The 24,593-nt window shown below is 38.6% G+C and overlaps 1 protein-coding gene across 1 annotated transcript in view; it reads left to right on the top strand.

Moving 5' to 3' along the window:
• DOCK4 (dedicator of cytokinesis 4) overlaps nucleotides 1–24,593 on the top strand; it is a 437,799-nt gene that overhangs the window by 369,714 nt on the left and 43,492 nt on the right. The window contains exons 31-35 of the mRNA XM_047096261.1: nucleotides 7,281–7,429; nucleotides 9,148–9,233; nucleotides 14,516–14,611; nucleotides 15,467–15,527; nucleotides 19,438–19,531. Coding sequence (XP_046952217.1) covers nucleotides 7,281–7,429; nucleotides 9,148–9,233; nucleotides 14,516–14,611; nucleotides 15,467–15,527; nucleotides 19,438–19,531 — 486 coding nt within the window. The remainder of the gene's footprint in view (nucleotides 1–7,280; nucleotides 7,430–9,147; nucleotides 9,234–14,515; nucleotides 14,612–15,466; nucleotides 15,528–19,437; nucleotides 19,532–24,593) is intronic.

Genomic DNA, 24,593 nt, shown 5'->3' with positions numbered 1-24,593 from the left:
AGAATTAACTTGATGAAGCATTGGCTTGTGCACCAGTACTCTTAAAAACTTGACAGCATGGATCTATATCATAAAGAGTATAGCCGAAGGATTTTAAAGCATCTGCAGTTGCTAAGATACTATTAGATTCCGTTTTGTTAATGACACAGCAGATAGAGCGTATTACTATAGTAAATTGTTGACCCTGACCTGGTTGCATGGAAAAGAATAATATTTGGAAAATAAATTGTTTTACAATCTCATTGGCATATGGTTTCTTTATAGAGATCCAACTTATTTAATTTTGTATGCTAATTGTGCAAGTTTATAGTATTCATTTACTATTACTGCATTGTAAATTTCTCCTTGCAATTCATTAAAGTGATGGGCTTATTTGAATTGAATATGTAATGATCTAAAAGTATCTTTTCTCTTGGGCTCATCCAAGCACAACTTGGAAATGGCAGGATTTGTTTTCTGTAAATGAAAATAGAACCATTATCATTTTACTTCATGTGACAGAATGATTTTTGACCAGGATCTGTATATATACATAGTGATATTCATAGCAATTTGAGGAAGCCTTGTTACATATAATTGAGCCCCCTGTTCAGTGCTTGCTGGTGATTTCAGCAAATAAGTGAGTTAGCATCTTGAAAGCAATCTCCACCTGTCTAAGGCCAGCTAGAAGAAGTCTATGATATATCTTTAGATTCAGCTCAAAAAATAGCATCAGTTTGTCTTACTTGATGAGTACCCCTCTCAGTCTTTATGTTTTGTTAATTCTTTGTGGTGTTTTTCAAAAGCAGATAAAGCCCTGTACTGCCCATATTGCATTTGGCATTAATTTAACAAGATGTTTTCCAAAGAATGCTGCATTGGAATGCTGTTGTGGTTGATTAAATCCTTGTCAGAGCTCAAATGATAAAACCAGGACAGATTCGTTTGAGTTACCAGAATGTTAGAAAACATGGCAGATTTCCCTTTTAGATGAATATTAGCCTTGCTAATGGTTATGTGGTTGTTTCCACATAAATCTTTACTCAAGCCAGGATAGCTATGCACTTAGGGCCATGACCATGGCCTTGTTAAATAAAGCTGGTGCCTTTAGTCTCCCTAATGATCTCATGATATACTTGATAAACTTTCCCCAGCTATTTTGTCCTTAAAACAAAAATATTTCTACCTCTCTGGTTTTTGTGTTAAATTATTTCTTTGTTTCGCTCAAAAATCTAGACAATGTGGAAAATCTCTGGAACATATGGATCCCCCCAACACATGATCATGTCAGTAGTCTTTAGAACATCGGTACTCAAATGGACCTGGAGCCCCAGCAGCATCACTGGGAGCTTGTGAGAGATGCAAATGACCTGGGTCCACCCCACACCTACTGAAACAGAATCACTGGGAGTGGACACAACTGTGTTTTAATAGGTTCTCCAGATGATTCTTGACTAAGGATTGGAAAGCACTGCTTTAGATACTATCCCCTTTCTTTGTTTTCCCAGCCCTAAAGACTAGCTCTAGCTTAGTTCTAGCAGTCTGTTAGAAAAGGCTCATTATACTCAATACAAATTCCCAGCATGACATAGTTCAAATACAAGATGAGGGTAAATTTTCACCTCATTCCTTTGTTTTTGTATTATTTCCCTGGAGTTGTGTCCTGACTTTTCTAAGACTTCCAAAACATAAGGTGAATTTTAAAGGTCACTGCTATTGTACAACAACTAGACTTGGGAAATGTTTAGAAGTGTTAAAGCCTCTCTTGCGACATGAATTTTTACAAAATGATAAGAAAAATTAAGGATTCGAAGTGCTATTTTAACACCCCTTAGAGACCTTAATTCAGCTTGTTACTTAGCAATCTGAAAATATATTTATTACAATTTGGTTTATGGAAGATGTCACATTGAGTGTTTAGAATGCTAAAGATTTTATTCAGATAATTATCGATGTCCATTTCTTAATGGAACAGGCCAACAAATTCAATGTAACATAATTCATAAAGCCCTGGCTATGTGCAAGTTATTTGGAGAGATATAACAAAACTGGTCCATGTCTGTACAGAGCTTAGTTTTAAAATGTTACATTTTAAACCTTTTGTCCAGTTTCTGTGAGACAAGAAAAATCTTGATAAAAACCAATCACCATGTTTTAGTAAAGCAAGTAAGCTTTATGATTTTATCAATCAAGATCCTCAGTAATTTTTAGTAGATATAAAAAACGCTAACTATTAGAAAGTAAATTGCAGAAAGGAAATAATACTCAGAGTAATTAATACATTTTTGGCCATTTGAAACTACCCAGTTAGTCTAATACAGAAACAAAATTTTACTGAACAATTTTTATTATTATTATTATTATTATTATTATTATTATTATTTTAGACAGAGGGAGAGCTGGGGAGAGGGATGAAAAGAGACAATCTTAAGCAGGCTCCATGCTGAGCATGGAGCCTGATGAGGGGCTTGATCTCATGACCCTGGGATCATGACCTGAGCCCAAATCAAGAGTCACATGTTCAACCAGCTGAGCCACCCAGGCACCCCCGAACAATATTTTTCAATCAGATTTTGGTCATTAATATTTACCTAGAAGTGTGGAAACTCTTTCATATGCTAGGAACAAGTTGGTTCTTCCATTCTGTTGAGGACAAGGAATAAAGGGCACATGTAATTTTGTCTGCTTTTAAGCACAAAGCTGTACGATTTCCGAATCTGATCATTATATCCCTAGATTTACCTATGAACAATGGACCATATAGCGATTATAGGTTTAATTTTTTGAGGAAATGCCATACTGTATTCCACAGTGACTGTACTATTTTACATTCCCACTAACAGTACACATGAGTTCCATTGTCTCCACATCCTTGCCAACGCTTGTTCTTTTCTCTCTTTTTCTCTCTGTCTTTTTGAGAATAGCCATCCTAAGGTGTGTGAGGTGGTATCTCCCTGTGGTTTTGATAAAATACTTTTGAAGAGTAAAGACCAAGTAGTGAAAAGCGAATACCTTTTCTTAAATGTGTTCATTTCCAAGTGGAAGGACTAAAAATGTTCTGTCAAGACAAGGGGAAAGAGAAGGGGGAAGGCATAAATCCCCGCCCCCCAATTTTATACATTAGCACTATACTTACAAGAATAGTCTACAAAGAAAGAAGCTAGTCTTGACTACTGTGTCCCACCTTTGGCATTCATCATGCTTCAAGGTTAAGTTGTTTCTTGCTATTTTTAGTTGAACTAACATTCTTACTAAATATAAAGTGGGCTCTTTTTTCCACATTTGCAAACACAGCGTCTTGTAACTGCTGTAGAAAAATCAATACTTCCCTAACAGGCTGTTCTGTGCCCATAAATATAAAACTCCAGCAGCCCAAGTAGCAGATGCCCTAAATACTTCAAAACAAGACCATGTGGCTGACAATTAGAGATGGGGAAAGTATACTAAATCTTCAGTTTAAAAAGAAATCATTTAAATAAAGTTTATTTTGCTGTTGTCATACATAGCTCAAAATTTTGCTTTGCTGATTGGGGAGGAATTAGGTTTACTATAGTGGAGAGCCTGTTCAGGTTTGCATAGGGTCTGTGTTCCCAGACTATGTTTTCAGCAAATAAGGCTACCTTCATGCATTCCTGTATAGTGATTTAAATGTAGGTGTGGCCTGTCTACTGTCAGTAGAAAATCAGGCTACAAAATAGACTGTATGGACTTAGTTGGATTGTGATTAGAAGAAACCAACTATAAATGACATGTTTTAGGACCATCAGAGAAAGTTTAATTTAGGCTGAGTTTTAGATTAAGGAATTATTGTTTGCCTTTGTTAGGTGTGGTAAAGGCATTGTAATTCTGTGTGTGTGTGTGTGTGTGTGTGTAAATAATAATGTCCTACCTTAAAGATGCTTACTGATTTGCATACAAGTAGAATGATATATCTCAGACTTGCTTTAAAGTACCCTAGAGGGGGGAAAATAGTTGCGGTGATAGACGAAACAGGATTGGCAAAAATGTAGATAATTGTATGGAGCACCTGGGTGGCTCAGTCGGTTAAACGTCCGACTTCAGCTCAGGGCATGATCTCACAGTTCATGGTTCGAACCCTGCGTCAGGCTCTGTGCTGATAGCTCAGAGTCTAAAGCCTGCTTCAGATTCTGTGTCTCCCTCTCTCTCTCTGCCACTCCCCCACTTATGCTCTGTCTCTCACCATCTCTCAAATAAACATCGAAAACAAGTTTCTTTTACATGTAGGTAATTGTTGAAGCTAGATGATGTGTATGTGGGGATGTGCTTTACTATTCTTTATAATTTTATGTATATTTAAGTGTTTTCATAGTAAAAAACAATGTTTTATTGAAGTATAATTAACATACAGTCATGTTAGCTTCAGGTATACAGCATAGTGATTCAGCAATTCTGTACATTACTCAGTGCTCCCCAGGATAAATGTGGTCATCATCTGTCACCAAACAATGCATAGTAAAAATTTTTTCAAAGAAGCAAATCAGGTTGTAAAATGTCTATAAATAGAAGACTTTTTTTTTTAAAGGAGATTCAAAAATACTCGGGCAAACAGTGATAAATAAAGTAAGTGCATGCTAATGCTGTTCTTGATTAGAGGGGGCCAAAGGATGCCAGGCCCAGGAAAGATTAAAAAGGAAGATGATAATGTTGCAGCTCTGAATCTCATTTCACCAAGCCAGGGAGGACTATTCGGGCTGGCAGGGAATTCGGTTTTATTTTGTCTTTCTTGCCATTTCTATTACCCCTCCTCCACACATACCCAAAGGCTGTGCAAAGATTTGGTATCTTACACAGTCTCAAAACCGTGGGGAAGCCCTCCTGGTTATTGGTTACATGATGCATATATGGTCCCTTCAGTCCATGGCTCTGTGAGGGTATAGCATCCATGGTAGACCTGGAACCTCTGAGGCCATCCCCTAGGGGCAGAGTCATGGAATGGGTGTAAGGCCTGCTAATCTCAGGATGGGCTGGAAGTCTCCTTCCCTGTTTCTCTTTCTTCCCCTCTTTTGCCAGAATATCTTGAATAAGCATTGAGTAGGTTAGGCTTTTCCAAATGACAGTATGAGTTTTTGAGTTCAGGTTGCTTCTGCTTTCTGCCCTGATAAAAATAACTGAGGAAAGCAATCCCAAAAGCTGGCAGCTAGTTCCCTGCTTGAAATGTGTGTATTGGGAGGATGGGGGAGATACAGGGAGAAGAACCAGGGATTGACACTTCTCTATATTCTGCCACAGTGAGCTTGTTCAGTCTTGAAAGGACTCATTCTTTTGGAGGAAAGTATACAAGGTTAGATTAATAAGGAAGTTTCTTCTGATGAATAAGAAGGAGGTGTTCTTGCTTGAATGAGGAGAACTAAGGAGTCCCTTGGGAAAGATAAAATGGTACCTGGATCACAAAGAAAGGTAGGAGAGCAAAAGGAATTATAAGCCAAGTTTATTCCTCACACATAATGGGTATGAATAAGTAATTAAGAGATGGTGAGAAACAAATTACTTTTAATGAAACCTGAAAGAGAAAGGAAAAGACTGTGTGGTTTCAGTGTTGGAAAGGATAGGGACTTTCAGATAGGCTGGGGGGTGTGGCTTGTGTCCTGCTAATGTCCCTAGCATGGAGGAAAAAGGATGGGGAGCCACATGGTGAAGATTGCTGAACTGTTTCTAGGCACCTTCCAATCGCAAAACGCAGTGACTTTACAAACACCTGCTTGGGTTTGCCTGTCTTTGATCTCATCCATCATTTTTCCCCCCCAGTCTCCAAATGTTTCCTTTCATTTTCTTTTAAAAACCCCTCTAAAGCCAATATAAATTTAAAGTCCATATTTGCACCCCGGATTTATATATATCCAAGCTCTTCGGCCACACTCATGCCTTCTAGTACAGACAACAAAATAGAGAAAATGATAATTAATGCAAAGGTATGTAACTCCAAAATGTGCAAGTAACTCTGAATGGTATGAATTTGTGTATATTTGACTCTTGCATAAAAAAAGACCAAAGGTAGAAAAGAACAAGGGGAAACTATCTTCTTGCATGAAGCCAGCTCCCTTCTGCTTGGCTTCCTAACCTGTTCTATGGGTTTTATTAAATGATTGCTTTCAGTGTCACATGCTTCAGATGCTAAAAGTTAGTGCTTATTATCAAAATGAAACTCTGAGATTTAACATATATGATTAGTGTAATGAACTGAAGTCAACACTCATTTGCTAGATGAAATCATCTGTGTCCACCCCACCCTCTACCTTCCTTTCCTCGGAAGTATCAGTACCATACCTTTGTGTACTTTGGTAATTATACCATTTTGAGTTCACTGTCGTTACACTGTAATCTTTTTAGAAAATTGTTACATTCTTTTTTTTTTTCGAACTACCATTTACTTTTTTGTTTAGGCTGTGTGTTTATTATGTTTAAAAACATAAGAAAAATTATATGCATGGACCACTTTTTTCATATATAAAAAGTGCCTATTATTTTAACCACCCAGAGATAATAACCTTTGTGGTTAACATTAGGGGATAAATCTTCTTGACTACTTACCACTACACACACACACACACACACACACACACACACACACACACACACATATGTTTCGTCTTTTTAACGAAGGAAATACCCATTCATACTGTATTTTACCTTGCTTTTTCTTTTTTAAAATTTTTTAACATTCATTTATTTTTGTGAGAGAGAGAGCGAGCGAGCAGGGAGGGGGCAGAGAGACAGAGAGAGAATCCGAAGCCGACTCCTGAGCCATCAGTACAGAGCCCGATGCAGGGCTTGAACTCACGAGCCCTGAGATCATGACCCGAGCTGAAGTCGGACACTTAACCGATTGAGCCACCTAGGCACCCTATGCCTTGCTTTTTCGGTTAATCGCATTGAGAAACTTGGCCTTTTATCCTTCCTAACCCTCATTTTTAGTGACTGCATAAAAAATTCAATGTGTGACTATATAATAGTATACATAACCAATTCCTGATGATTTAACTTTTGGTGTCATTTTAATTCATCATTTTTCATTTGTGGTGTAATTTTTAATGGTATCTTACAGCTTTTTTTAACTGTGAAAAAGTAAATCCCTAGTTTTTTAATATAAAATGATGGAGAAATATTAATCAACATATGGAAATTTACTGTTTATATATCTGCTTAGGGAAATATATTCTTGCCTGGAGAGAGAACTCTAATTGCATGTACTCCTAGCAATCATTTTAAATAAATTGAATAATATAAATTTTCTGAAATCTTAAGATTGATATACTGAAACTTGAATGTTTGATTCAATTTAGGAGAGCACAAGCTTCATTTTATCCCTGCCTTGATTGGCCCTTTCCTAGAAGTGACCTTGATACCACAGCCAGATCTCCGGAATGTCATGATTCCTATTTTTCATGACATGATGGACTGGGAGCAGAGACGGACCGGCAATTTTAAACAGGTAGGTAGACACACTTCTCAGAACAGTTGAAAGAGTCTCAGTTCTGCTTGAACTTCTCTGAGCTATCAGATTCCACTCTGAGTTGGGAAATAAGTATCGAACAGGCTTTCAAGGGACCTAGATTCCAGCCTTGCCTGCCTTCTCCCTTTCATATGGCCTTGGTCACCTCTCCAGTTCGTGTTCCCCCGAGCCCCTGTGGAAGCCCTAAAATCCCTTTCAGCTGAAAAATTCTGCAACTTCCAAGTCTTTGTTAAAGAGCTGGCAGAGATTCTTTTTGTTCCCAGTTGGCCACAACACAGAGGAGTTGGAAGGTTAACGATTCTTAAAATCATTGGCCTCTCAGTGGTTCACACATTGCATTTGGTCAATGGCTTAGCTTTGACCATTTGGTGCACAGAATGTTTTATTGCTTTTTGCTCGAAGCATTGAGAATTAATATAAACAGGAAGGCAGTGGAAATTCTTGCAAAGGAGATTCTGAAGAGACGAGCCTATCATTTCTCGTTGACTAGGTTCTGCTAGGTCTGCTCCAGTTTTGGAAAGAATAGATGTTTTTATTACAAAATCAGATCACGTAAGAAATCAGCTGATTTGCCATGCCAGGTTACTCAAGTTAGAGACGGTAGGCTTCCCTTCTGTGGGCGCTGTCCCGCACTAACTTGTACACGCTCACCTGTGTGGAGGATCTGGCGCCCCCTTCATGCTTCTCCCAGTGAAGCCTCTCTCAAATTTTAGAAATGATTGTCAACGGTCTGAGCAAGCTGAATGCATACGCAGCACCCTCCCACTGCCAGAAGCATGGCCTTCTCCTGTATCCATATCTACGTTTCTTTTCAAGAAAGCTAATCACTGAACAAAAGGCTATTTTAAAATTGTTCTCGTGGGCGGGGGGACCCCACTGTCCTTTCCTTTTGTCTTCATACCCTTATTAGAATTTGATTCAAAGGAATAACTGAGCTTAGTCCTTTGACAATGTCACATATCCCTCCCAATCTGTCATTGCTTACCTCTCTCTGGCCATGCAGGGGTGTTTCATTTTCTGTCTCTGCTGCCTCAGACAGATGAAGGGGCTATTTCTGCTTTTTCTGATACTCAAGGCCTAAAGGATTTACATTCTCGAAGATATAAATGTTTTGACTACAGTTTTTCAGGAAATATGTCCTTTCTCTCTCATGTAGCTTATTGCTGACTTAGAATATTTCTATGGATGTACCATCTGTACATGGATAAGGCAAGTTCTCATCTTGAGCAGAGAGATTTAGGGCAACCTCGAACTGTTTTGAGAAAGAAAAAAAAACATGAAACACATCAAAGATTTAAATTAACGTCTGTGGGTATGTTACTCTGCTAATGTTCTTACACATATAGTGATTTTTTTAAAAAAATAAATAAATAAGTAGGACTTGCCAGTTTTTATAGCTCTTAAAAAAATTCACATGTTTAAGTGGGGCTGCAAGCATTTGTGTTTGAGTCAACAAATAGATAGATGTCTTTGGTGGCAGCAAACGCTACCCTGCCGGGAGTTTGAAGTTGTGCTACTCTATCTAAATTAGCCCCTAGAATTCCAAGGGGATATCTGCTATTAACCGCAGCTTATGATAATGTTGCTTTCACAAAATTCACTGCCTTTTCCCTTGCAGACTTGAGTATGTTTCAGTTTGCCTAGAAATCCCACTTTGTGAAGGGAAAGAAAGGGAGTAATATTTGGGTATGTTTCAGGTGGAGGCTAAGCTAATTGACAAACTGGACAGCCTGATGTCAGAAGGCAAAGGTGATGAAACATACCGTGAGCTCTTCAACAGTATGTGAGTAATATGTTTATCTCATGTTGATTCCATCCAGAGGATTTTGTGTCCGCGCTTAGCGGCTGAGAGCTGCAAAGACAGCTTGGGTCTCGCAGGAATGCTTTGTCTTTGTGGAGTGTGAAATAAAGGATAATTGCCGAACTCTGGCAAATGGATCTTATTGTGTTGATGATTAGACACGTCTCCTTATTTTAATCTCTGATGAGGTCAGGTCACATGTGTTATGTAACAAATCTCACTCTTTTCAAGCCCCAGAATTAAAACCAGGCTGCAAGATAATGATTTTAAGTAGGGTTAACAGTGGGGGTGGTGGGAGGGGCGGGGCGTGGGAAATGGTGTGATTCTCGAGTTCCTGTGCAATGCTTTCCAAAGCAAGATATCCTTGGCTGATTTGTTGTTGGCGAAACTAACATAGTTGGCATGTTTTTCAATACTTGATTTAATTCATCGATACCCATTGCTCACCCACCATTATTAATTGCTTTCTGAATGTTTCTTATTAGAATATCACAGAAGCAAGTCATTTTTAGTAAATTCTCTAATTTGGATTTGAATGGAGGCTAAATACCACAAGAGTGCTGTAAGGAGACTTTGAAGTTGTCCTTATGGACAGAAGGGCAGAATGTGACCAAGTGCAGGATGAATTGCTTATACCAAGGTTTCATCCACTGTGTGAGATGGCCAGAGAGGATATGTGAGAGTGTTTTAGTATTTTAGGAGTTTAATTCTAACACTTGTTTTCTCTACATTTTCTGTGGATCTCAGTCATTTTCAGTCCTAGAATATTGATAAAGTGCTTCTATTTGAAGGAAGGACTACCTCATTGTGCTTGGAGAATGTTTGCACTTCTTTCAGAAGTGCAAAAATAATTCAGCGATACCTTTTCTATTACAAAATATACTCTTACTTGTATTTGTGCCTAAGTGTCACGTAAAACTATTAATGCTTTTGGGGCACCTAGGTGGCTCATTCGGTTAAGCGTCTTGATTTCAGCTCAGGTCTTGATCTCAGGTTTGTGAGGTCAAGCCCCACATTGGGTTCTGCACTAGGCATGAAGCCTACTTAAAAAAAAAAAAAAAACTATTAATGCTTTAAAACTGATAGCCAAATGCCAAGTTGTATAATTCATTTTATGATTAATTTAGAAAAGTAGATATATTAGTATACAGGTTTACAAAGTATTATTAGTGACTGATAGATTTAAACTTGCCTGATTGAAAATCATCCCTGAAGCTTTTAAGAAAATTACATTCAAAGGAAAAGCCAAGAAGGGGTATACAGATTTCCTAGGATGGTGGTGGGTGATGATAAAATATATTCTTTCTGCTGATTCCTAAACAAAACCATTTTCTTCTGATACTGTAATTAAACTGGAACTTTTAGTAATTATTCACCAAGCCCTCATTCATTCTAGTGTACAAAGCGTCTGTATTTCATGACAGCTGGAGTTTAGCAAGAATTCTGATTAAAACCTCATCCAGTGTAATAAATTGCCTTTGAAAACTGCTCTCATTTCAGTTACTAGTCCTTGGTTTGAACAAAGAACTAAAATGAGAAAGCAGTAAGTGAAATGAATCTCTTGAGATTTGTGATTAATTATGTATAATAAATTCACAAGATTAATAAATACATCATTTTATAGTGCCTCTTATCTACTTTAATAAAGGCCTATAGCATGCAATTTGGATTGCTTGTGTATAAATGTAGCTTTGAAATAGAAGATGTACCTTGACATTAGAATCAAACTAGTAATTAATATATTAAGCATCTATAGTTAGGACTGTTTCAAGGTGCCTGATTCATTCAATGGAGATTATTTCTCTTTTATGATTTTTAGCACATTATTAGAAATGTTGCTATAAATATTTTTCTTTCATGCCTTTATATTCAGCATATTGGGATTAAATAAAACCTAAAAGTAATAATTAAATATCATTACCACCTGAGCTCAGAAAAGAAAGTGAAAATCTAGCTGTATTTCAGGAAACAATAAAATGCTTTTTTGGCAATAGAAATCACAAAGACTTAGTATAAGCACCTTGAGTCACTGCACACGTTATGAATTAGGAACATAATGATACAGGCTCTCATTTGCTCTCTGTAATTAATATCTGAAACTTCATAAAATTTGCTGGGAAGCTGAATGTAGCTCACTGCTTCCTTAAAATGTAATAGTTGCCCAGATAGCCTCCTTAGAAGGAGACTTGACCTTTGTGTAGCAGTTTCCTTCCCAAGAGCTCACTTTGCCTTTCATCAACCCTAACGTTATCTTCATTTACCCATACTACATTTTTTTGAAATAAGTAGGAGTCAGGATTTATTATTTTTGATAATGCTGAAATTGTAGGACATAGACACCAATAGTGATATATCCCGAATAGAGTATCAGAACTAAATTCTAATTCCCTTGGCTCCACTTGGTTCCCCCATTGGGTTTCGTTCATCGAGCAGCTCCCTGTGCCAGGTACTCTGCTAGGGCTGGGGGCACTGCAGTGACTATGCTGTAGGAGTGCACAGTAGGGTTTCCAGAAGAGATACCATCACTCTCACTTCTTCCTCATATGTTGCTCTAAATAATTAAATAAGTCTCCAGATTCTTTGAGGGTCTTTATTTAGTGATTTAGTTTTAGTTTAATTTTAGTTTAGAGACAGAGCATTAGCTATGCAATACATATTTTAGGCATCTAACACTTTGGGTTAAGAAGAGTGTGGACAGGGGCGCCTGGGTGGCTCAGTTGGTTAAGCATCCGACTTTGGCTCAGGTCATGATCTCTCAGTTTGTGAGTTTGAGCCCCACATTGGGCTCTGTGCTGGAAGCTCAGAGCCTGGAGCCTGCTTTGGATTCTGTGTCTCTCTCTCTCTCTGCCCCTCCCCCGCTCACACTCTGTCTGTCTCTCTCTCTCAAAAATAAATAAACATTTAAAAAAATTTTAAAAAAGAAGAGCGTGGACAGACACAGATGTTTTATGTAGGCTTGATGGCCTCCATACAATTGCATTATGATAGAGAAGTAGATTTAGGGTCAAATCCTACCTCCCCTGTTGATGTTCTTTCATAGGGTAAGAGCCTATTGAGCATAATGTCATCCTACAGGACTGTGGTCTATTGTGCTCTCCAGTGTTATGAAGGCCCATTGCCTATCAATTAGCAATAAAAAAAAAAAAAACACCCTTCACTGTTATCAGAGGACTCCCCTGTATACTCAACATGGGCCCATGTGCATGATTATAGACCAAATAAAAATACCCAGTCTCACCCAAGTTATCTAGAAAGACTCGTCTCTTCTTGCTGATAGGTGCTCCTTCTCAGTTTGTATCAGGTAAACTGGGAGAACAAGCTTCTGGACAGAAAGAACAAGGCTGGCTGCAGATAAATTGGGTTCTAGGCTTGGTTCTAACCTCTGGGTCTGGAATTAGTCAAGGGAGTGGGATCTGCAGGGCTGTGCCTCTTCTTACAAGAGGGTTATGTAGCTCTGAGTTCTCACTGCATCAAGAGGCTGTGCAAATTAATGAAATTCATGCCCACAAAAGAAGTCTCTATGTATTTTTAGGATTATTACTTAACTTGAGTTGTTTTTCAGCCTGTAAAGTATATGAGGTGTGGGCTGTCACTTGGGGAAATTTCTACATCATCCTGCATTACTTTGGCATTCATTTGACTACTTGGTTCAATACCAGTTTGGCATTTAAGCTCAAAACAGGTGCTGTTCAGAGGTTATTTTGTTTTGTTTTGTTTTGTTTTGTTTTGTTTTGTTTTTAAAGAAAACACATTTTAAACAAACTAGGGACCTTTCCTGGGGGATTAGTGAGGACAGGCTCCATCCCTTCATGTGCTACTTCTCTCCCTCCCTCCCCCAACTTAATCTAGGAAGCAGTTCAGAATAAACCAGAAAAACAAATGGTCAGGGCTGAACAGGCAACAGATGAGAAGACAAGACAGAAGGCTGGGCACTGGAATGGCAATAGCAAGAAGGGGGAAGGAAAATTGAGAGACAACATAGCATAGGAAGGGAAGGGAAGGGAAGGGAAGGGAAGGGAAGGGAAGGGAAGGGAAGGGAAGGGAAGGGAAGGGAAGGGATGGAGGGAAGGGAGGAAGGAAGGAAGGAAGGAAGGAAGGAAGGAAGGAAGGAAAGAAGGAAGGAAAGAAGGAAGGAAAGAAGGAAGGGAAAGGAGAGGAGAGGAAAGGAAAGGAAGGAAGAAAGGAAAGAAAAAGCAAGCAAGCAAGCAGGCTTTGGCAGAATAGCTTTTTTCTTTAACATTTATTTTTCCTCTAAGCACAATATGTGATTGGGTTAGATTGCACTTGTGAGAAATGTTTTCTCTCTCAGTTATTCCTGAAACCAAGATGAAAGGGAAACAAGATTTTTTAGACAGAAATGATTATTAAATTCGGAGGGGAAGGGAATGATCCTCACGTTGCCATGCCTATGTTCTTACTTTTATCTTTTGGGGGAAGTTCAGTCATAAAGCCTTTGCCAAGTGTATGCTTAATTTGCCAAGGGGCAGGAGTGAAAGTCAAACCTATCCTAATTATTGTGATTATTATTATTATTTTGTGTTTACATAGTGCCTGTGCTCCAAGGTGCTTAAGATTAGGGGAAATGTAGGAGGAGAGATGAGGTTTGGCACTTGTCATCGATCTGCTGTAACTACCACATAGACAATCCTCTGTGATTAATGACAAAATGAATGAAACTGTTGAGTGAGTGCACAGATAGTACAATATGTATTGAGTGGGCAAATGTGAAGGGAAGGGAAAAAACGCAAAACGTCATACCGTCTGTACAAGGATTTTCCTCTAGCAGTTGCATTGCAGTAAAATTGCCTGGATGAAGATGCATTCCACTGAGAGGTAGGAAAACATTCTTATGTGAATAAACCAAGATCTTATTTTAAAGGAAACTTAGAGGTACTCCTGTTTTCGCTTTTCATAGTGTTATTTGCTGTGGTAAGGCTCAAGCCTCTGTTAGTGTAAGAAAGAAGCTAGAGGGAAATGTCTTTGATCTGTGAGGTGCTTGTATATTTTGAAAATATGATTATATGCATGTGTTCGTATTTTATGACTTGGATAATCTGAAAATCAATTTGCTTTGTCAATGCTTCCTGGATTAGAATTCCACTATTTGGTCCCTATCCTAGGTAAGACATTGTTTGCAAATCGTGCTACTTGTGAGATGTTGCAGTGGTTGCTAAGGCATTTAAGGTACTGATGAAAGTAAAATGGTTGTCATGGTGACTGATAAAAATAAATGTTGAAAATGCCCTGGGTTCTTTCTTTTCCAGTCTACTAAAGAAAATTGAGCGGGAAACATGGAGGGAGAGTGGCGTTTCATTAATTGCCACTGTAACTCGTCTAATGGAAAGGTTGTTAGATTACAGGTAAGCGAAGTCCCATGTTTCCCAGATGCGCTATGCTCCAGGTAGAAAATCAAAGAGTTAGAATACAGTCAACTTTCCGCTTGAGTTAATCACTGAAAGAGTTGATAATCAGACCACAGAACCTTGTGCAATAAGGTGATGGACTTCTAACTAGCTGGTTCTAAGTTTTTGATTTTTTTCCCCCTTTTTCCTCCCTTTTGTGTTGGCTGACAGTTCTTTCAAAGTCTTAGTGAATTGAGAAGGTTCTCAGAGTCTCATTAGTAAAGGAATCTTTTTTGGTGTTTAGACTCAGCCGTAGAACCAGGAGATCCATCGATTTTAGTCTGAAGACAGTATAACAGAGAATTGTACAGTCCTGCTTTCTTATGAAAGTCGGGCGGTGTGTGAAATGCACACTGTTATCTTTCATAGATGTAATTTTTTGATTTTTAAATTATCTAAACTGTTAAAGCATGGTGTTTTTCTTTTACAAAGGGGAACCCTCATTCTCATTGTTGATGGCCAGGCATCCAGCTGTTTCTCAACCCACTGGAGGGAGGTGTATAAGAACACATCTTCACTCCTTTTTCTCCTAGGGCACCCTGTCTATTGAGAGGGAGCATAGTCCTTCTGCAAAGTGAAATTCTCAGCAGAAACTGGTGCTCAGAAGTGTCTGAGCTTCCAACCTCGCCTAAGATCATGCAGCCTGGGGCGTTCTCCTGGTCCCCAGAGCCTCTGTCTCAAGGGCAACTCAATGGCAACTTGCAAATTGCCTCCGGTCTCTGACAGTACTTTTCCCAACCCCTTTAAAAGAAGAAACTGTGTTTTCCCCTAGGAAGGAAGTTCCGAGTTCTGACTATTGCTTTTTGTTTTTAGGGACTGCATGAAAATGGGAGAGGTAGATGGCAAAAAGATTGGCTGCACAGTTAGCCTTCTGGTTAGTAAACTATTCCCCCTTTTCCCCTTATATCCTAATGTTTGTTTTTTCATCGAAATGTTGTTTTGTTTGTTCTTAGTTTGCAGTGTGCTTTTATCTGGATGTTTCTTAGAAGAGTTTAGAAAGTGTTTTCAAAAGAAGCACGGCAAGCTTCAGGTTCAATTTAGTCCCAGAAAATTCTCAGCTGCGAACATCGCAGAATGCTCCCACCACATCCCCTACAGCACTGTGAGATCAGAGTGATACCCTGTGTTGTCCTGTGGCCCTACTTTACCATCCAGAAGTTTCTGGTTGCTTTCCTAGAAAAAGGCACAGTATCCCCAGATAAAGGTATCTTTACTTCCATGTAGATGGTTTCTTCCTGTCCTCCTCCTTATATTCATTTCACACTTTAATGAATATTAGTCATTTCTTCTGTGACCAAAGACAGTTTGTGTTTAACGCACTAATTTTCACTCTCTAGCTTGTTTGCAAATTAAGTTTCTAATACCACTGTTGTTAAGGTTTGAATTATAAGTAGGATGACAGGATAATTTGTCACCCAAACAGGACATTTTTAAGAGTAAAACAAATATTATGTAATAAGGGAAACAGGCTAAACCAGAATTGGCCTGGAATACTAAATTGTATTAAAATATCCTCACCACTAACTATTAAATAGGGTGATATTCTCACCACAGAGCTAAAGAATATCCAGACAGAGACATTCTTTTTTATATATTTTGATATAGGGTATAGTGAGGCTTTTGATAGTTTCCCTTCATCACATTTGAAATACAGTAATATGTGACTGCCTCCAGTTCTAAATTTGTGAGTTCCATGGCTTCTTTTTCTTATGTTGCAGAACAGACAAAACCTCACCAGCTAGTCTAAGTCCTTGTACAGACATTCCTGTCCTGACTCTGATTGCTTGAATCACTCATGTGCCAGGCTGTTCTCTCTTTGCCAGCACCTTGGAAATGTTTTTTGCCTCCACTCTCGCTCTGTCTTGTTCTAGCTCACTGGCTTTAGTCTTTCCATTCTGTTTTGTTCATTCCCCCTAAAGTCTATCTTCAACACTCAGGACTTGTGCTGTCTTAGGACTGCCTTGTTACTGGTTCCCCTCCTCTGTTTTCTCCCTGCACTGGCCTTCGCCTCTGCACATCTGCCTGCATCCTTCTTTACATTACCCACTGCTCGTTCCTCACTTTGAATTCGTGTATTGCATCTCCACCTCCAGTATCAGTCACTAAAAATAGTGAGACTCAAGAGTCCTCTCTCAGGCCACATCTTGTTGTGCACTTTCTTCCACAGCTTTCTTTTGTCCTCAGACTCAACAGTGACCTCCGGCCATTAGGCCAGACTCTTGAGGTCAGCCCACTTACCGCTCCTCTGAGCTCTCATTTCTAACCTTCAGCATAGTCATCCCTACTTTTAAGTCTCCTCTGTGTGTTACCCCAGTGTCTTGCCTGCTATTGCCAGCCGTTGCCACGTTTGAGATCCTCAGCCTGAACTGCTTCTGTTTTCCTCTCTGTGCATCAGTGTTTGGGAAGAAGAGCCAAGTGCTCTATAAGCTTTCAGTCTTCTTAGCTCGTCTCTTTAACCCCAGCTTTTCAGCAATACTGGTCACAAAGTCTCATAAATAACCTCAAAGGACAACTTTTACCTTTTTCCAGAAGAATCTCCTTCCCTTGTGTCCATCTTCTTCCACAGTGTCTTCTGTGTGGAGGTGAACAGGTACACGCACAGACTCTAGGTTCATGTCCTCAACTGGCAGAATGGAAGAGATTGTTGCCCTGGATGAAGGAATGAATGCTCTGCCCAAAATGTGTGTAGCCCCCCAGTAGGAATGAGCCAGAGATTTAATAAAATCAGGGGCCCCAGCAGGATTTACCTGACACAGAGAATGTAGCCTGCTGGCTTTGCACTAAGAACAGCCTCTATAGAAAATGTTAACATTTTGAAAGCAGTTCTAATTTCAAACTAGCACAAGAATGCTTATTATCAGAGTACCAAATGCGTAACTTTGAAGCTAATCTTTTTAGCTTCTAGTCCATATGGAAAGTGCTTGATGCTTTGTAGCGGTAATATAGTTCTCTTCAGATACTCACTTCGTCTTAGAGATTTTTCTCAACTCTTTGGAAAGATTATTTCCAGACTGTCTTCCAGAGAACTCTGGCTTCCTTCACAAGATTGAAGTTAAAAGTGTAGTGTTAAATTGGTAAAAATGCATAATCTTTGACATGACTAATACTAGGAAATGTAATTATTATTTTGTTCTTTGTGTCACAAGTTTTGCCAGACATATATGAAAAATTCTCATCTACTCACTGGAGAAATTTCTTCTTCTTTTTCTGCTTTTTCTTTTCTTCTTCTTCTTCTTCTTCTTCTTCTTCTTCTTCTTCTTCTTCTTCTTCTTCTTCTCCTTCCTCCTCCTCCTCCTCCTCTTCTTCTTCTTCTTGTTCTTCTTCTTCCTCTCCCTCCCCCTCCCTCTCTTCCTCATCTTCTTCTTTAAGGAGAATGATTCATTTATAGGGCGATCACTTATTTTGTTCTCAAAGAAAGCTTCTTCTTACCAGAAAGCTATTAGAGCAAATCATCCCTTAATAATTTAAAAAACCCGCTGTGAGGTTGTTAGACTTGTGTTGATGGTACACCAATTCCTGCTAATTAAAATGGTTTGGGTTATAAGACGAGAGATGTGAATCGCATTATTTACTTAGTTTTTTAAAGAATGCCAAGATCTATAGGAGACAAGAAGAAAAGGAGGAGGATAATGGTATAAATTGGAAGGAAAAAATTTTATGATACATTCAACTAAATGTCAGTGCCTCAAGGTTGTAAGAGTTCTCCTATTGAAGAATAGACACCTATTAGGTAGTGGACAGAAAGTACATTTGACAGAAGGTCCTCGGGCTTTAAGCCAAGTACAATTTAAGCAGCCACATTGGCTAGGTTGGTTCATCGCCAGAGCCCTGTCTTGCTAATCAGTTTCAAAGATTTTCAGAATTCCTGGCCTTTCCCCCTTAAAGAAAACCCATCACTCCTTCAGGTCAACAGATTTATCCCCTTATCACTGTTCATTTTCCTTCTTGCCCATACAAGCTAAGATCAGTCAACAATAGTGATAGTGGTTCAGAAGACTCGAACAGGGATTTTGTAATGTACGGTGATCTGCTAACAAAAAGTGCCCCATTTAGTCTTACAGCATGCTGCTTGTGCTGGAATCTAATGCTGTGTACATTTGTTTCCAAGTTTACTAAGTTCAGGGAGGGCTAGTGTACTTTGTACAGTGCACCGAAGGAAGACATGTGGATGTTTATAGCTTATACCTTTCAAAAGCCAACATAATGTGTCCGGGTATACTGAAACTGTAACACAAGTAGGAAACGCAGACTAATACCTTAAAAATAAAGAGCATTTTCATTGACCCTCTTTTACATAATTCCTCAGGAGAAGAAAAATGCTTTTACATCATTTTTATTCATCCTTACCAAAGATGTTAGAAAACATTTTTTTTCTGTAGAGTAAAATATGTTTGAAATCTGAAATTAGCTATCCTTTGAATATCGATGGTCAAATTTAATAAGCAGATTAATTTGTTATATATTTTAAATATTTTTTTAGTTGAATAGGCAGTAGAACCATCAAAAACAATATAGAGGGTACAAAAGAAATGTGAATCAATGGTAGTAACACCCCCCCCAAGACTTACCAGCTTATCCAGTAATTGCTAGGTAATGTTTACCACAGAGAGTGTTGCATTAAAACTATAACACTGGGCCTCCTTACTTAATTTTTAACAAGACATTTATATGGAAAAATGCGTCCACTGTCTTGGTTTAAGACACAGACCTTCTACAGAGTGAAAGGCAGCTGTTTGCAGGCCTGACTGTTGAAGAACTATCCACACTTGTTTTCTTTTGTACAGAACTTCTATAAGACTGAACTGAACAAGGAAGAGATGTATATACGCTACATCCACAAACTCTATGATCTGCATCTCAAAGCCCAAAACTTCACAGGTAATTCTGTCTTTTGGCTCAGGCTGGGGGAAGTGGGCTGGACACTGGTGTGTTATACATGGAAACTCCTTTGCTTTTTAGAATCCGAGCTGAGGACTCAAGCATTTTCACTTTAAAAGGGACCTTTTTAATTGGATCTGTATTTCTAAGCACTCCATTTTAATTTGTTTATTGGCTTTTTTTTACTATATCTTTTGGTATCGTTTTTTAGAGATTGCTTTTGGGGTTACAAAATACATACCTAACTTGTCAGAGTCTACTTAGAGTTGGTATTTTAGCCATTTCAAATTAAGTAACATTATGTTGTGGTTGTCCTATGTAGTATCATGTGTGCATCTGTGGAAAACCCTATTGGATAATGCCTTAATTTTTACTTTGAACGGTCATAGTTCTTTTTAAAAATTTAAGAACATTAAATAGTCTATCATATTTGCTTATATATTTACTGTTTTTGTTGTTCTTTCTTCATTCATGGAGGTTCTCACTTTCCCCCATTACCATTTTCATTCATCCTAAAGAACTTGTCTTCATATTTCTTTTTAAGTACATCTAGTGGTGAAGAATTCTCTTCATTTTCCTTCATCTGGAATGTCTTTATTTTACCTTTATCCCTGAAGGATATGTTTGTTGGATATTAAATTCTAGGTGGACAGTTGTTTTGTTTCAGGACTTTAAAAATGTTGCTCTACTGTCTTCTGGCCTGCATGGTTTTCAGTGAGAGGTCTGCAGTCATTTGTATTCTTTCCCTGTAAATAATGTATAATATTCTCTGGTTGCTTTCAGGACATTATCATTGGTTTCCACTAATTTCTTTAGGATGTATATGGGCATGGCTTTCTTTATTCTGTTTGGGTCCACTGAGTTTCTTGAATTTGTAAACTTATTTCATCTTCCAAATTTGGGAAGTTTTCAGGCATTATTTCCTCAAATATATTTTCTGCACCACTCTTTCTCTTTTGGGACCCCAGTGACATAAATGTTAGGGCTTTGGGTATTGTTCCATAAGCTCTTGGGGCTCTGCTCATGTGTTTTTCAATTTGTCTTCTTTCTTGTTTAAATTAGATAATTTCTGTTGATCCATTTCCAAGTCCATTGACTCTTTTCTGCCATTTCTATTCAGCTACTGAGCCTTCCAGTAAAAGTTTAATTTTTGTTTAATTTTTGCTTTTTTGTGGGTTTTTTTTTTGTTTGTTTTATTTTGTTTTGTAGCTTCAGTTTCGTTGTAGAGAACTTGTATCTTTCTCTTCAAGAGTGTTCACTTTTACTTTAAGGAGCATGGTTACAATAGCTGCTTCATAGTATTTATCTGTAAATCCAACATCTGAATCTTGAGGTTGGCATCTGTTAATTAATTGCCTTTTCCCTTTGAGATGTGTTTAGTTATCCTGTTTCTTTGAATGTCAAGTAATTTTGGGTTCTATCGCAAACATTTTGAATATTATGATACTCTGGGTTCTGTTAAAATCTTCTGGAGAAGATCGACTTTTTTTATTTCAGCAGACAATCGGTCCAGTTAGATTTGAACCTCAAGTCCTGAACCACCTTCTGAAGGTTGTGATTCTGATGTTGGTATAGTTTCTAATGCCTCTACAGTACTATTCTGGTCTCACCCACATGTGTGTCACCCAGGAAGAGCCTGGGAACTGACCAGAGGTCTGTCAGAATCTTGATTATGTTGATTCTGATCTGTTGAATGTACGTGCTTCTTGGGGCACTGTACAACAAATATAAAAATGCCTTTCTCTACATGCCTCCTCTCTGTGATGGTCCTCACATTTCCTACCTCACAGAGATTCCTTTTCCTGGCACTCTTGCTTGATCGGAACCAAGTAGTCAAAGCCAAGCCTTGACCCTCTACACACTGTAATGCACTTCGTACAGTCTGTCTTCCTGGGGACGAGGCAGTGAATGTAAAAAAAATAACCCATCAAAGCCACTGCTGCCACTGTGTTTGTCCTCACTGTCCCCACTGCAGGTGTGCACTGTGTTCCTGGGATTCAGAGGAGGGTAGAAGGCTCAAAAGTACTCCATCCCACAGGAAGATCCTTTCCTCAATCCTCTGACCAGAAGACCTTTGCTTGGGTTTTTTCTGCACATTTCCATTTGTAGTTCCAGGAGACAGGACAAGCTAAGCCAGGAGATTAAGAAAGGCTAACAAAAACAAAAACAAAACACAAAAACAAAACAAACAAACAAAACCCACACTATTTTACTGTCATTCTTTGAATATTGATTTTCTTACTTTGCCCACCCCCTTTTATTTACTTGTCAGAATCCTCCAAAACTTGCCTTATATATTGAGCCTAGGTTTTTAGTTACAATCAGGGAAAAGTACAACACAAGGTGCCTACTACATCACAAGCAGAATAAGAACCCTTTAACTGGATTTAGGAACTTAAATTTTAGTCCTTTGCCACACTGTTCTTCCCAGGAACTTCTGATTTGTGGCCCCTCCTTCAGCTTTAAAAGAATGCAATCCCGAGGTGCCTGGGTGGCTCAGTCAGTTGAGCATCCGACTCTTGGTTTCACCTCCAGGTCGTGATCTCATGATTCATGAGTTCGAGCCCCGTGTCGGGCTCCATGCTGACTGCAGAGCCTGCTTTGGATTTTCTCTCCCCCTCTGTTTGCCCCTCCCGCACTCACTCATGCATGCGCATGCTTTCTCTCAAAATAATAAACTTTAAAAAAAGCAAAAGAAAGCAATCCTTTCTGTAATGGTGAGTGTGTTGCCAGCATTTAAATAATGCCTCCAGCTACAGTTTCACTCTATCAATTAATAGAAGGTCTGTGTTTACTCAGTTTACTCAGTGTGGAGACTTTGATGTTATCTTTGGTAACTCTCAGCCTCCCTCGAGTAACCATTCACCCATTCACGATGTTCTATTGATTTCCCTTCCTAACAGTCTCTCAAAACCATTTCCTCTTCATTGTTCACCCTCACCCCACTACCTAAGTTAGGGCTTCATCGGCTCACACCCGGACTGTTTCTTAATTATCACCAGAGTTATTCTCTAGAGCAGGGGGGTGGGGGGCAGAAAACTACTGCAGACCAACCACCTGATTTTCTAAAGAAAGTTCTATTAGAACTCAGCCATACTGAGTTACTTGGATATTGTCTGTGGCTGCTTATGTGCTACAAAAGGCAGAACTGAGTAGTTGCAACAAAGACCATGTGGCCTGCAAGCTAGATTATAAATTATTTGCTGTCTGGCCCTTTAACAATTTCACCAACCCTTTCTCTAGATGTAACTGTTTTCAATTGATGTCTTCTACAAAAAACAAGTTTAAGCTCTTTACTCAAGGTCCATCGTAATAAAACCAACACCTGTCTATTCAGTCTCATTTTCCCACTTGTACATTCCTTGTCTTCATCCTTAAGGACGTGTTCCTTTACCATCTTTTCCTGGATTTTTTTTTCCTTTTCTTTTCCTCAGCCCCTCCATGCTCCACCACCCCTCTCCCATGGGCTGAGTTGATGATTCCAACTCTTTTCCCAGTGCATTTTTTTTCAGATATCCATTAAAGCACTTATCACATTATTTTTATTAATAGTTATATAAGGTGTGTGGGTGCGCGTGTGTGTGTGTACGTACGTACCTAGATAGGTCGGTAAGTAGGTAGAGATATCCAGTTGAAAGGTGAATTCCTTGAGGACAGAGATGATGTTTTCTTCTTCTTAGTCTTCTCAGTTTAGTGTGCAGCACTGTGAGGGTTAAAAAAATGCATCACCGATAAATTTACTCAGTTAAATTTAACACCTGCAGAGATTTTTCTTCTTCAGTATCAGTAATTCCTGAGTCACTGAGGAAGCCCCAGTCTTTCTTCACACAGATGTGCTGATGGTTTTGATTAAATAGACTAAGATTTTGCAGGTATGCTGTCTGAGAGTTTCAGTGACCATTTTTAGAGTAGTTAGTAGCCATATTTTGAGAGAGATGGTAAAGCTAGTTTTTATTAGCTATGAAAACCACCTAGTGGACTTGTTTTAAAGTCCATTTAAAAAAGAAATGAGGGAGGGAACTGAGGACAAGCTTTTCCAGCTACGTACTAGACATAGTTTGGTTCTCCAAAACAGAGTCCAGATCTGATTCTATTTTAGAAATGGGAAAATTGTTTTTCTTTAATTTGTTCACTGAACTTGCAGGTTTTATGTTCCCCGAAGTCATAAGAAAGAAGTCCTTCCCCCATGCAACATTGTATTCATCACTTCTCTGTGTTCATTTTTGTGTATCCTTGAAGAAAGTGAAAATAATGGGAAAACTTTTCTAACTTTTCTCTTTGTAAGATTCTGTTGAAATGGCCTAACCCTTTTCAGCCTTTTGTGACCGTACTCTCCATTCCTAATTCATATCTAGTTTTCCCTTATGTTTTTTTGTCACATATGGTTGTCCTCACTGTATATTTGTCAAGGGGATGGCCCCTGTTTAATTATGCAGTGATGCCTTTTGTTCAAAATTATAAATACTTTTTAAAAGATCGCTGGAAATTTTAGATGTGATTCATTCTTCCCTCTTCAATGCATGATACATACTGTCTTCTAAAGATGCAGAAGAATAACTATACAACATATTACAATAAAACATCTACAGTTTGCTAATGTATTTAAAATCAGCCTCAGTAGTCTCCTGTGTTGCTTACGCTTCAAAGGTATATACGTTTTCTTTCATGAAAATTTTCTATAGCTTCCTTTACACACACCATTTACCCCAGATAGACATCATCATTTTCCTGAAGCAGATTCCGAAACAGGTGTAATTTATTTTCACTTCTTTCCGTGTCACCATTCAGTCATTTGTCAGCCTCTCCTGATGGCTTGCCAAACCTGCATGTATTCTGGGACTTCCCAGTGGCATGCCCACACCTTTTTTTCTGCCCATGCCCTGGACTGTCCCAGGGCAAGCATGATTTGGAAAGCAATTTAGGGACTAAAAAGCCATCATTGCCCACCCCTCCCCTGCTTTTAAATTTTTTTTATTGTGACAAAATGTAGGTAACATAAAATTTACCATCTTTTTTAAAATAATTTTTTAAATGTTTTATTGTATTTGAGAGAGACAGACAG

Source organism: Lynx rufus, unplaced genomic scaffold (genome assembly GCF_022079265.1).
Source record: "Lynx rufus isolate CCGP_SWC_20201006 ecotype Redwood Valley unplaced genomic scaffold, mLynRuf1.p SCAF_4, whole genome shotgun sequence".
Classification (NCBI taxonomy): Eukaryota; Metazoa; Chordata; class Mammalia; order Carnivora; family Felidae; genus Lynx; species Lynx rufus.
Note: the sequence above shows the minus strand (reverse complement) of the source record. Positions and strands in the feature narration are given on the sequence as shown.